The 13329-nt window shown below is 47.1% G+C and overlaps 1 protein-coding gene and 1 long non-coding RNA gene across 2 annotated transcripts in view; both read right to left on the bottom strand.

Annotated features, from left to right (window-relative positions):
* Positions 1 to 4781, bottom strand: part of ME3 (malic enzyme 3) — an 86317-nt gene extending 81536 nt beyond the window's left edge. Inside the window, exons 1-2 of the mRNA XM_083436522.1 lie at positions 4666 to 4781; positions 4218 to 4435 (exon numbers count right to left, since the gene is read on the bottom strand). Of these exons, the coding sequence (XP_083292648.1) occupies positions 4218 to 4406 (189 nt within the window). The 5' untranslated portion in view covers positions 4407 to 4435; positions 4666 to 4781. The remainder of the gene's footprint in view (positions 1 to 4217; positions 4436 to 4665) is intronic.
* The window catches only part of LOC310675891, a 96105-nt gene extending 83426 nt beyond the window's left edge, over positions 1 to 12679 (bottom strand). The window contains exon 1 of the long non-coding RNA XR_014510287.1: positions 12354 to 12679. This is a non-coding gene — a long non-coding RNA (uncharacterized lncRNA). The remainder of the gene's footprint in view (positions 1 to 12353) is intronic.
* Positions 12680 to 13329: the final 650 nt, after the last annotated feature.

Below are 13329 nucleotides of genomic sequence, written 5' to 3' on the forward strand. Positions count from 1 at the left end.
ACCCACAACGACCCTGGGAGGTAGGGTAAGGCTGAGACCAAATGGCCGGCCCAACGTCACCCAGTGAGCTTCATGATCGACTGTCCTAGTCTGACAACTCTAACCACTACAATGCACTGCAGCACTAAGGAGAACGTTCCATCAGCACAAAGATTTCCGCTTGTGCAACAGAACCTTCTCCCACTGTCTCCTCACTCTGTGCACCCCCTAAATCTGTTGTAGGGGTTCCCCCGACACTGTGAAGCAAATCTGGGGAGGGCATGGGGCACAAAAAGCAGGAGCAAGGGGGGAAATGCCAATGTGTTAAGTGGAAATCCTTGTGCTGACGAGACACAACAGAGTATCACCCATATAACTGACTTAGGTCCATTAGTTCTATTTTGAATAATATTTTTTATGTTTATAGAGTAGTGGGAATTGGGGATGTGTTTATTGGAACCAAGGAGTCAGTGGTCTGAAAAAGTTTGGGAACCACTGATCTAGGGATGAATGGCAGTACAGTGGTACCTCGGGTTACATACACTTCAGGTTACATACGCTTTAGGTTGAGGACTCCGCTAACCCAGAAATAGTACCTCGGGTTAAGAACTTTGCTTCAGGATGAGAACAGAAATTGTGCTCCGGTGGTGCGGTGGCAGTGGGAGACCCCATTAGCTAAAGTGGAGCTTCAGGTTAAGAACAGTTTCAGGTTAAGAACGGACCTCCAGAATGAATTAAATACTTAACCCGAGGTACCTCTGTTGTCAAACATTTTGGTTCTCAAACACTGGAAACCCGGAAGTAAATGCTTCCGTTTTCAAACGCTTTTCAGAACTCGAACATGCGATGTGGCTTCCGCTGAGTGCAAGAAGCTCTTGCAACCAATGGGAAGCCGTGCCTTGGTTTCCAAACATTTCGGAAGCCGAACGGTCTTCCAGAACAGATTACGTTGAAGAACTGAGGTACCACTGTATATACATTTAATAAATATTAATAGCACAGAATCTACCGTAAATGATTGGCTCTGCATTGCTTTCCTTCTGCAAAACTTTGGGTGGCTGAACAGAGCAGACCTATTTGCAACAAAAACAAAAAACCTACAGTTGGCAAGTCACTATCATATCGATATCCTGTCACGTTCTTTTTTTTTAAAAAAAAGGAAGGGAAAACTGCTGACTGCTGAACTGTGTGTCTGTAAAGCTAGCAGTGGCAGTTCTCCAAAAGATAGGGAAAGCTTTGCTCCAAAGTACATAAATTACAGCTCCTGCAGAAAGAACTGAAAGGTGTTTAGCTGGGTAAATGAGATGACTTAAGGCACAGCTCCCACCAACAGTAAACAGGGGAGCAATCCTGTTTCAGGTCCTAGTGGGGGAACCACATGATAAAATGCTGGACTATGTCTTGGGACACCAGGGTGCAAATCCCCACCTGGTACTCAGGCAGGACTCTCACAACGTGGCCTTGGACCAGTCTCAGTCTCTCAACCTTAGCCTACAGGGTTGTTGCGAGGATAAAATGGGGAAGGGGACCCGTGTCTCTGAGCCCCTTGAAGGAGAGGGGTGTTATAAATGCGATGAATAAATAAAAAATGCAGCTATCTGCCCATAGAAAAATGAAGGCAGAGAAGAAGAATTTGGGACCTGCTTTCTCATTCCTATGGGAGTCTGGCATCCAAAGATGTCATGGTTTCATCGTCAATAACTTGCTTCAGGGTGGGTGTAATTAAAACCTTAATTCCAGGGGAGGCAGGGCAGGATTAACAGTTTAACAGATTTTATTCTGCACCTGGCTATCGGCCAAATGAAGATGCCCAGGTGCCAGAATGGTGCCAGACATCTACACCATCTGAAAGCGCATATGGTTTTCACATACAGTTGTACCTTGGAAGTCAAACGGAATCCGTTCCAGAAGTCAGTTCAACTTCCAAAACATTCAGAAACCAAGGCTTGGCTTCTGATTGGCTGCAGGAAGCTCCTGCAGCCAATCGGAAGCCATGGAAGCCCCGTCAGACGTTTGGCACGCAAAAGAATGTTCGAAAACGGGAACGCTCACTTCCGGGTTTCGATCATTCGGGAGTCGATTTGATCAGGAGCCCAAGGCGTTTGAGATCCAAGGTACGACTGTACTAGCAACACATCCTGTAGAGTTATATATCAGTTCTGTTTTATCAGCACAATCAGAATGAATTTCAGGAACCAAAAAGTCCTGTTGGGAAATAAGACTTTAGGGCTGCCTTGTCCAAAAATGGCAACTACACATTCCGTTCTGGACATGGTAACCCTGGCTTAAGGAACCATTTAGCGCCTAGCTTATACACCTGAGTTTCTAACACTGCTTCCACTCTTGAAGCATCCTGCATTTGTCTGATGCTAGCGGCCACAGGACACTCCATAATTCATGGTCCGGTAGTATACTCCAAATGGGGAGAAGGCATTTTGGCATAGTGAAGTGGTTTTCAACTAGTGTGCCGTGGCACCCTGGGGTGCCTTGAATGATAGTCAGGGGTGCCGCGGGCAACACTGGCCTCTGTCCCTCTTTCCTTCCCTCACTCCCTCCTCAGATGCCCTCTCGCGTCGCGGCTGTTGTTGCAGAAGCCCTGGCTACGAGCTCCCCAGGCAAATGGTGCCTCTGGGGCTGGCCAGGGGGTGCTTCCCAGGCCCCTGTGGGGCAGTGTGAAGAGGCACCTCTCTTTGGGGCAGGAGGTGTGTGGCCCAGAGACCAGGAGTAGCAGCAGCGGCTGCCCAGAGGACTCCCAAGTAGAGGGGAGAAGAGAGGAGGCTGAGGGAACACTCCACAAGGGAGGGTGTTCAAAGAGGGGTGAGGGGCTGCCGGCCCTGCAGGCAAGGGGTGGCATAACTGGGCTCCTGAGCCCCACAGGGGTGCCACAGAAAGAATATAGTTGGCCAAGGGAGCTGTGGACCCGCAAAGGTTGAAAACCTCTGGCATAGTGGGATTAGTTTTTTAGCTTATTAATGTTGTGTTTTTACAGTCGGGGAGATCTGCTGCTTCTGAAGACACCTTGACTTTACTTAATAGTGTGCACTTTGGGGGCATGGGGAGGGGAGGGGAGGGGAGGGGGGAGACGACACCAGCAGCTAAATGTCTCCGGCCAATCCTAGTTCAAGGCTGCTACTTGCTTTCCAGGAGCAATGCTCAGCACTGCAGCTATGAGTGTGTGTTTATTTCCAAAACAAGCCCAAAATGTTTTCAGTCTTATTTGGCCAACAGATATCCACTCTAGGAATGACGTGAACCCAACAAACACCAATTATCTGAAACATTCACCTATTAATAGGTAACTAGCAGAAAACTGGTGGTGGAGGTGTATTGCGGGGTGGGTACAGAGAGACAGAATTATGTGCACTTTATTATCTGATTCTAAAGCCTGTGCAGGTTATCATAAGTGCAGTTAGACTATTGGGGGCTGGAAAACAGTAGGCAATACAGAGGAACACGATAGAGAATGTGTGTGTGACATGGAGAAATGGGATGGAATGAGGTTTCTCCTCCCTCTCTCATAATACCAGAACCTGGGTTTGCCCCCCCAAAAGCTGAAGGTTGCAATATTCATGGCTTATTCACATATCACATAGTTTAAAAGGGTAGAATTCTCTGCCTCAACCAGGATGGACAACAAGCCTATCAATGGCTACTAGTCAAGATGGTTTTCTACCACATCCAGTATCAAAGGAGACGGGCCCATAAGTACCAGTCACTGGGCATTGCATTGTTGAGCTCAGGCCCTTTTGGATTTTCCAAAGGCATCTGGTTGGCCACAGTGAGAACAGGATGCGGCCCTAGACGGGCCTTTGGCCTGATCCAGGAGGCCTCTCCTTATCTTCTTGCATAATGCCGAGACCACGAAGACCTGAAAAAGATTTGCTGATCCACAAGCTACAGCAATGACCCATGATATTGGTATGAATGAGTATCAAAACCAGGAAGCTGGTTGGGGGCACAAAATCGAAACCTGGGGCAGTTTGCAGGAAAAGTTGCACAGTGTTAGGTTTCCTTGCTTCTTCCAGACTTTGATAAAAGTTTTCATGCAGCACTGTGAGATCAAGAAGAGGAAACATACCTGGGAAGAACTAGACGAGGTGGACTCCACAGCAGCGACAAAATAAGAATTTTATTAACAGAAGATATACACACATGCAAACTCTCTCTCTCTCAGCAAAATAAATAATTGCAAAAATGAAGAAAAGCTTCCAAGCAAGAACAGAGAGGTTTAGTCTAACCTTGTTGAGATCGGGGTTCCTGGTGATGTCATAGCCCCTCTTCTTCACCCCCCTGGCTTTAGTGGGGGAAGGGTAGGCGTCTCCAGAGTAGCAGCATCTGTTCTGGGGGGAGCTGAACACCTGGAGCCGCAGCGTGGCCCCTGCCAGCCGAAGGACGCTTCTGCTAAACGTGGGCATCATCAGCATCATTGCACAAAGCAGCCTGTGTCGATCTTGAGCTGTTTTCGAGACAAAGGCACACACATGCAAAAGGTAGCACTGAGCAAAGGCGGGTCCTGCCAGCGCCACCAATAGATGGGATGGGATTTGGGGGCGGGGCTGGGGGCTCCCTTTGCAAGGAAGGTTAACGGCTCCCTCCCCAAAAGGCCCCCCACCCCAAACTCTGTCCTCCTCTCCCCGGACCAGAAATGCAAAAGGATAAAAATGACAAAGAGCCATCGCTGCTTACTTTCGCCTCTTCCTCTGCCCGGATCAGGGCCCTGTCAGTCACATCACCAGCCGGCAAGTGCATCCAGCAGCCTTCGAGGAGGCGACCCTGCAAAGCGAAAGCAAACCCCAGGAAGCAGATCAAGTAACCAAATTTGCAACCCGGAGACTGGCTGCTGCGGAACGGAGCCCCGAGGCGCCTCCGCCTCCCAGTTTCCGTCCTCGACCCCCATCTGGGTTGAGACGCTGGTGCTCCGGGACGGAAGGGAGAGGAAAGAGGAAAAGTTGTTCTTTAGCAGAGAGAGATCCTTATGAGCTTATAGAGAGACAGAGGGGGGGGGGGGACAGAGCGAGGAAAGGAGAAGGCGGAGCTGAGGTTCCCAGGCGCTGTGCGCTCTGCGTAATCTCCAAGGTTGCACCTGAAATCGAAGGAATTTGGCTGCAGCTGGGGCCAGGATGTGTTGGCAGTGATGCAGTTAGAGCCACAGAATTGTACAGTTGGAAGAGACGCTGAGGGTCATCTAGTCCAACCCCCCCCCCCCCCCGCATGCAGGAATCTCAACTAGATCATGCATGTCCGATGGCCATCCAACCTCTGCTTGAAAACCTCCAAGCTAGCAGAGTCTACCAGCTCTCGTGGGAGTCAATTCCACTGTCCAACAGCTCTTACTGTCAGAAAGTTTTTCCTGATGTCTAGTCAGAATTCCCTTTCATGTAACTTGAAGCCATTGGTTCGGGTCCTACCCTCCAAAGCGGGAGGAAACATGCTTGCTGCATCCTGCATGTGACAGATATTTGATACAGTGGTACCTCAGGTTAAGAACTTAATTCGTTCTGGAGGTCCGTTCTTAACCTGGAACTGTTCTTAACCTGAAGCACCACTTTAGCTAATGGGGCCTCTCGCTGCTGCCGTGCCGCCAGAGCACCATTTCTGTTCTCAGCCTGAAGCAAAGTTCTTAACCCAAGGTACTATTTCTGGGTTAGCGGAGTCTGTAACCTGAAGCGTCTGTAACCCGAGGTACCACTGTATTTGAAGATGGCTATTGTATCTCCCCTCAGTCTCCTCTTTACCAGGCTAAACAGACCCATTTCCCTGGGAAAGGCTTGCTATTTCCTATTTAGTTAAATAATCCATAAAAAGGTAAAGATAAAGGACCCCTGACAGTTAAGTCCAGTCGTGAACGACTCTGGGGTGGCGGTGCTCATCTCGCTTTACAGGCCAAGGGAGCCAGCGTTTGTCCGCTCTGCAGACAGTTTTTCCGGGTCATGTGGCCAGCATGACTAAGCCGCTTCTGGCGAAACCAGAGCAGTGCACGGAAACGCCGTTTACCTTCCCGCCAGAGCGGTACCTATTTATCTACTTGCACTGGCGTGCTTTCAAACTGCTAGGTGAGCAGGAGCAGGGACCGAACAATGGGAACTCACCCCGTTGAGGGGATTCGAACCACCGACTTTCTGATTGGCAAGCCCAAGAGGTTCAGTGGTTTAGACCACAGCGCCACCCGCATCCCTGCAAATGATCAATAGGAACTTGGAAAACTGTCTAATAGTCAGACCATCTTCCATCTAGCTCAGTATTGCCTGCACTGACTGGTAAACCAAGCAAACCTGCACTGACTGGCAGCAGCAAACCAAGGTTTTAGGCTCCAGCAGCATTCACATGACAGTTCGTTTCCTTTTACTGATGTCTCCCCATCTGGAGAAGAGAACAAAACTGGTGATATGACAGCCATTTTCAAATATCTGAAGGGCTGCCACACAGAGCAAGCTTGTTTTCTCCTGCTCTGGAGGGTAGGACTCGAACCATTGGCTTTAAGTTACAAGAAAGGAGGTTCCGACTAAACATCAGGAAGAACTGTTCCGCAGGGGAATAAGCTACTTCCTTCACTGGAAGTTTTTCAATAGAGAATAATGGCCATATGTCTGGGAACCTCTAGCTGTGTTTCCTGCATTGCAGGGGTTGGACTAGATGACCCTTGGGGTCCCTTCCAACTCTGTGGTTCTGTAATCACACACTTGCCGAAGTGAGGGAGGTATTTGTAAACTGGTATTTGCATTTCATGATTGTAAACAATAAAAAGAAAATTAAGAAAGGACCAGCTTATATATACAGTGGTACCTCGGGTTAGTACTTACCGTATTTTTTGCTCTATAAGACTCACTTTTTCCCTCCTAAAAAGTAAGGTGTGCGTCTTATGGAGCGTATGCAAACTGCGCAGCTATCCCAGGAGCCAGAACAGCAAGAGGGATTGCTGCTTTCACTGCGCAGAGATCCCTCTTGCTGTTCTGGCTTCTGAGATTCAGGATATTTTTTTTCTTGTTTTCCTCCTCCAAAAACTAGGTGCGTCTTGTGGGCTGGTGCATCTTATAGAGCAAAAAATACGGTAATTTGTTCCGGAGGTCTGTTCTTAACCTGGAACTGTTCTTAACCTGAAGCACCACTTTAACTAATGGGGCCTCCTCCTGCTGCTGCGCCGCCGCCGCCCAATTTCTGTTCTCATCCTGAAGCAAACTTCTTAACCCGAGGTACTATTTCTGGGTTAGTGGAGTCTGTAACCTGAAGCGTATGTAACCCGAGGTACCACTGTACACAGAAAATAGAGTGGGAGTTTTGGATGAGACTTCCTCACAATGACGTGGTGTGTACATACACACACACACACACACACACACACACAACTTTCATTCCACAGAGGGTGGTAGGAGAAAGGCTTGACTGTTCACTTCGCTGCTTGGTCACCGGTCAGTCCTCATCAATATACTTTCCCCTGAGCCTGCTAATTAGTTTTAATTGGGCCAGTCTGTGTTTTGGATTGTCGGGAGTTGTAATCGTGTAAGGAGCAAAAGAAGTGTGGCAAGAAGTTGATGCTGCCATGGCTTTAATCCCGTGACTCTGGGTGCGCAGAGGGGGGTCTTGGAGGAGCCAGACTGGCAGTAGCATTCTACAAAACACATTTCTTCGCCTGGGTCAACAAGACGGTGAATCCAATTCAGGGCAGTTTGGTACATGTGCTGGTAAATCCCACTCATAGAGAAAAAAATCTACGTGGGCACTTTGTTGCAATGAAAGGGAGATGAGGTGTGCAAGAGCTCAGGCGAGCGCAACTGATCTCTTGCACAGCTCCCTCTCAGTTCACCAGAGCAGGAGAACCTGAAGGAATGGCACCTCATGGGCCAGATCTTCCTGTATCCTACTGATTTCCTTCAGAATGGATCGGTTTGATCTTCTTGCAGTCCATGGGACTCTCAAGAGTCTCCTCCAGCACCATAATTCAAAAGCATCAATTCTTCGGCAATCAACCTAACCAACCCACCTGAAATCAATGCAGGTCTCTTTGATCCTGCTCTGGAAAATGCACATTACAAAGCAATCCCTTGTCTCCTCCAGCTAACAAGTAAACAAAACAAAACAGCTGCAGCCAAACTGTTGACCAGAGATGGTTAGAGGGAACATACAACTCCCTTGTTACGACAGCTCCGCTGGCTACAGATCTGTTTCTAGGCACAATTCAAAGCCCTATAGAGCCCCATATGGCTTAGGTCCAAGCTTTCTGAAAGACCCTCTTCCTTCATGTGAACCTGCCTGGGTTCTGAGGTCTTCGGGGAGGCCCTTCTCTCAGTCCCACCACCCTTAGGTGGGATGTGGGTGAGGGCCTTCTCGGTGGCTGCCCCCCGGACTTTGAAACTCCCTCCCTAGAGAAACTAAACTACTTCCTTCCTTCCTTCTATCCTTGCTATCTGGCAATGACAGTCTTGATCGTCCCACAGGCTTTTGGGAGCTGACTGCTTTGATGAGGGGACTGGTGTCATGCTGTTTTGTTGAATTTGTATGGTTTTAATATATCATCTGTATCTGTGGGATGTTTGTGTGTGTGTGTGTAGTATTAATTCTATTAATGTTTAATTGTTATTGTGCTTTCCCCCCTATATTTTTGGCTGTTCTTTTTTCATCTGTGAGCCACCTTGAGTAAGGCAAAAAGGCGGTGTATAAATAAATATAATCATAACAATAACAACAGCAAATTTGCTCATCGTTATATCAGCCTTCCTCTTCCTGAGGCAATTTCTGTGTTCCAGCTCAGGATTCTTTGTGGTCAACAGCTACTTTTTTCTTCTAAAAGTGGGGTGTCTGGCAGCGTAAAGAATGAAAAACCTTCCTAATGTGTGAAGGCAAGACATATATTTGCACTATTTCCATTTGACCTTTTCCCCTACGAAAACCCCTTGCTTTTCCAAAAGAGCCCAAGGAAGAATGCAACCAGCATTTAAAATCAAATATGAAAACAATACTGAATCACCTCTCTCTCTCCCTCTCCCCCCCCCTCTCTTTCTTTCTCTTTCTCTCTGTTAACAGTTGTATCCAATGTTTCTTCCAAGGAGCTCAAAATGGCGTACATGGCTCTTTTCCATTTTACTCCCATGACAACCCTGTGAGGTAAGTTAAGCTGAATGGCAATGACTGGCCCAAAGTCACCCATTGCGTTTCACAGCTGATTGGAGTCTATTCCAGCACTCTCACCACACTACCCAAAATATCCCACAGCATAAAACTGAGAAGTAATCTCATAAGCTTCGCATCCATATACTTTCCTAAGTAGGGAAGTTTTATACGGTTAGCGCAGAGCCACATAGAGAAGTTCAATTAAGTCCTCATACCTTTTAAAGCATGTAACTTCCCCCAAGGAATCCTGGGAACTGTATTTTTTTTAAAGGGTGTTAGGAATTGTAGGTTTGAGGGGAGTAAGCTACAGTTTCCAAGATACCGTAAGGAGCAAATTCCATAGTTTAGTTGCATAGTTTGTCTTGAACGTTCTAGCATTTGGCTTCATCTGATGTTTGGGTTCTAGCTTTGAGTTTCCTGCTGTTAAACAGGGGGCAGGATTATGGGGTCTAAATGGCCCCGTCTGAGTTTATTATTCTATCTTGCATTAAAAATGGCTGTTTGCCATGTTACATTCAGCGTTGCCAACTGGCAGTAAAAATAAAACTCTGCCTGGCCTGTTTCTGCCCCTTTAACTGTGGACAAGGTCAATAGAAACCAGTAGGTGAACCCGAACATGTATAAATCAGCAAATGAACTTTCTCATGGCCTGGAGATAAGGAGTAATTCTTGCTGATTATCTGCAGATCAAGTTTAAGGCACAGAAACAGGGGGTCTATTAAAAAAAGAGGGAGAGGTAATGATTAGCCAGCTTGGCTGCAAAGCAACCTATGATCTGTTGTAAACATAGCCTACAAAAATGGAAATAAAATAGCAATGCTGTGGTAAAACAGCACATGTGTTTCCAACATTTCCAGCCACTAAAGACCTGGGTGTGCAAAACTGGAGTGTTTGCACAAAACACCATCAAACAAATAATGTGCACTGATTACAGACGTACCTTGGATGTCAAACGGAATCCGTTCCGGAAGTCCATTTGACCTCCAAAACGTTCTGGAACCAAGATGCGGCTTCTAATTGGCTGCGGGAAGTTCCTGAGGCCAATTGGAAACCACAGAAGTTGCACCGGACATTCGGGTTCCAAAGAATGTTTCGATCGTTCGGGAGCCAAAACCGAGCCATTCAAATTCCAAAGTACTTGCAAGCAAAGTCTTAACATAGGCATGGACAACCTATTTTCTGACTAGGTCCATATTAGGTAAAGGTAAAGGGACCCCTGACCATTAGGTCCAGTTGTGACCGACTCTGGGGTTGCAGCGCTCATCTCGCTTTATTGGCCGAGGGAGCCGGTGTACAGCTTCCGGGTCATGTGGCCAGCAGGACTAAGCTGCTTCTGGCGAACCAGAGCAGCACACGGAAACGCCGTTTACCTTCCCGCCAGAGCGGTACTTATTTATCTACTTGCACGTTGATGTGCTTTCGAACTGCTAGGTTGGCAGGAGCAGGGACCGAGCAACGGGAGCTCACCCCGTCGTGGGGATTCAAACCACCGACCTTCTGATCGGCAAGCCCTAGGCCCTGTGGTTTAACCCACAGCGCCACCCGCGTCCATATTACCTCAGGAGTAATTGTTGGGGCATATACTAGCCTTTCTTTCTTTCTTTCTTTCTTTCTTTCTTTCTTTCTTTCTTTCCTCTCTCTTTCCATTCTCCTTTCTCTCTTTCTGCTACCCTCTTCTCCTGTGTTTCCCCCTTCCTACCACCTACATGAAATCAGTTTTAGAGAGTTACATGAGCAAGGAGTCAACTACCCCAAGGAGTTTCAGTTTATCCATTCTCAGCATCCATAGCTGAGGCCGGGCATCCAGAGCCACACTTGTTTGAGCTGTAAAGGAAAAACAAAGTCGCCTGTCACCCGAATGGAATTGGACAGAGGCCCACAGGCTGCCCGCATACCATACTCATTTCGAAATATCGCATCTTTTGGGAGTAACTAATCAAACTTAGATAGCAGCTATGCCTCTTTCAAAAGCTATACATCACAGCTTCCAAGTAATCGCCTGGCAGGTTTCTTCATCTACTCCTCTTCTTCCTCACAGCGTACAAGATGGAGCAGCCTATAAACCTTGAGGTAAGGTGCTTCAGTGCTAGACTATGGGAACCATTTAGGGTGGTATAGTAGGATACAATTAAAAGATGCCTGCTTCTTGGGAGAAAAGCAATGACAAACCTAGAAAGCATCTTAAAAAGCAGAGACATCACCTTGCCGACAAAGGTCCGTATAGTTAAAGCTATGGTTTTCACGACTAAATGACTAAACAACAACAACATGGGTTGGTTCTTCATATTAGGCTTGCAAACTGACCGGCATGTGAGGGGGAATCTAGCACGCTCTGGTGCCATTGACAGCAGCTGAACCTGCTATCACCAGGTTGACCTGCTTATCACCAGGTAATGCTTGCAAATCAAGCTGCAAAGAAGATGGACCTTGATTTGCTCTTTAAAAAAAGAAGGCAGCTCTATGCCAGGTGTACTTTTCTCTGGGCTAAACCTTTACGTTATGTTTGTTTATTGCACACGGGCCTGTTCCGGCGGTGCTTCTGAAAGGAACGGGGTTTGTGTTTTCCCCCCTTCTGCAAACCTAGGGAGCGCACCTCGCCTTCTCCAGTTGGAAGCCGGTGAATTAACGCCAAGGCGACATGACATGTCAGCTACCAAGTTCGACAACCTCCCACAAAGCAAACCAGCGCTTGGCCCTGCTGTCAACCCTCAAGAACAAACATGACAAATTGGTCAGAAGGAGTCCTAAGGCAAACTGGTCGTTTGTTGGTGCAGCTGGGTGAGTGCTTTGTTTCTGCACTCCACTGAATAAATGCACAGAAGGGAACTAAGTCCCGATACTATTAATATATGTTTACAAGAGAGTTCACAATGCGAGGAACACCATAGCTTATGTTTTAGAATCCTGTGGAAGCTGGTTTAAGAGAAAGTGCATGCAACAGCAGCATTTCTCAAAAAATTACAGTATACTTAGGGATTGTGGCTAACGTCATATGTCCTCAGCTTCAAATACCAGTGGTCAGAGCGCACTGGGACCAGAGCAAGCTGTAGTGTGTCTACATTAGTGAGAGGACTGCCCTTGAAGACTGTTTAGAACAGCCCTTCAGGTGTTTAAATGGCAACTCCCATCAGTCCCAGGTAGACTGGCCAATATCTAAGACTAATTTTAGTCCAAAATATCTGGAGGGCACCCAATTGGTGTAGGGTGATTATTATTATTATTATTATTATTATTATTATTATTATTATTACTACTACTACTACTACTACTGGGACGTGGGTGGCGCTGTGGGTTAAACCACAGAGACTAGGGCTTGCCGATCGGAAGGTCAGTGGTTTGAATCCCCACGATGGGGTGAGCTCCTGTTGCTCGGTCCCTGCTCCTGCCAACCTAGCAGTTCGAAAGCACGTCAAAGTGCAAGTAGATAAATAGGTTCCGCTCCGGCAGGAAGGTAAACGTCGTTTCCGTGTGCTGCTCTGGTTCGCCAGAAGTGGTTTAGTCATGCTGGCCACATGACCCAGAAGCTGTACGCCGGCTCCCTCGGCCAATAAAGCGAGATGAGTGCTGCAACCCCAGAGTCAGCCACGACTGGACCTAATGGTCAGGGGTCCATTTACCTTTACATTTACTACTACTACTATTACAGTATTATTATTATTACTTGAATTTATATACCGCCCTATACCCGGAGGTCTCTGGGCGGTTCACATAAAAAGATCACAGTATATAAGATAGAAATAAAAGCAATAAACTAATAACTCCCCCCCCCAAAAGCCACATTTTAAAAGGGTATGGGATGTTGATCCGGTCAACCAAAGGCCTGGTTAAAAAAGAACTGTTTTGCCTGGCGCCTAAAGGTGTATAATGAAGGCGCCAGGCGAACTTCCCTGGGGAGAGCATTCCACAGATGTGGGGCCACTGCAGAGAACACCCTGTTCTTGTGTTGCCACCCTTTGGACCTCTCGGGGAGGAGGCACATGAAGGAGGGCCTCAGAGGGTGATCTCAAGGTCTGGATAGGTTCATATGGAAAGCGGAAAGTTTCATCTGAGCAGAAAGCCGTAGTTTGTCTCCTTTTGGGGAAGGATAATCAAGAACATGGTACTTTACTAATCTCTTACCAACATGCTGAGATTTCTTCTTCTAGTTTTATTTATTTTTTAAAATTAAAAGAATAATAATAATAATAATAATAGCCGCTCAGGGTGGCTAATAACAATAAAACAGTACAAAAGTACAGCACAAAC

This window comes from Podarcis tiliguerta (genome assembly GCF_965153285.1).
Source record: "Podarcis tiliguerta genome assembly, chromosome: 4".
Lineage (NCBI taxonomy): Eukaryota > Metazoa > Chordata > Lepidosauria > Squamata > Lacertidae > Podarcis > Podarcis tiliguerta.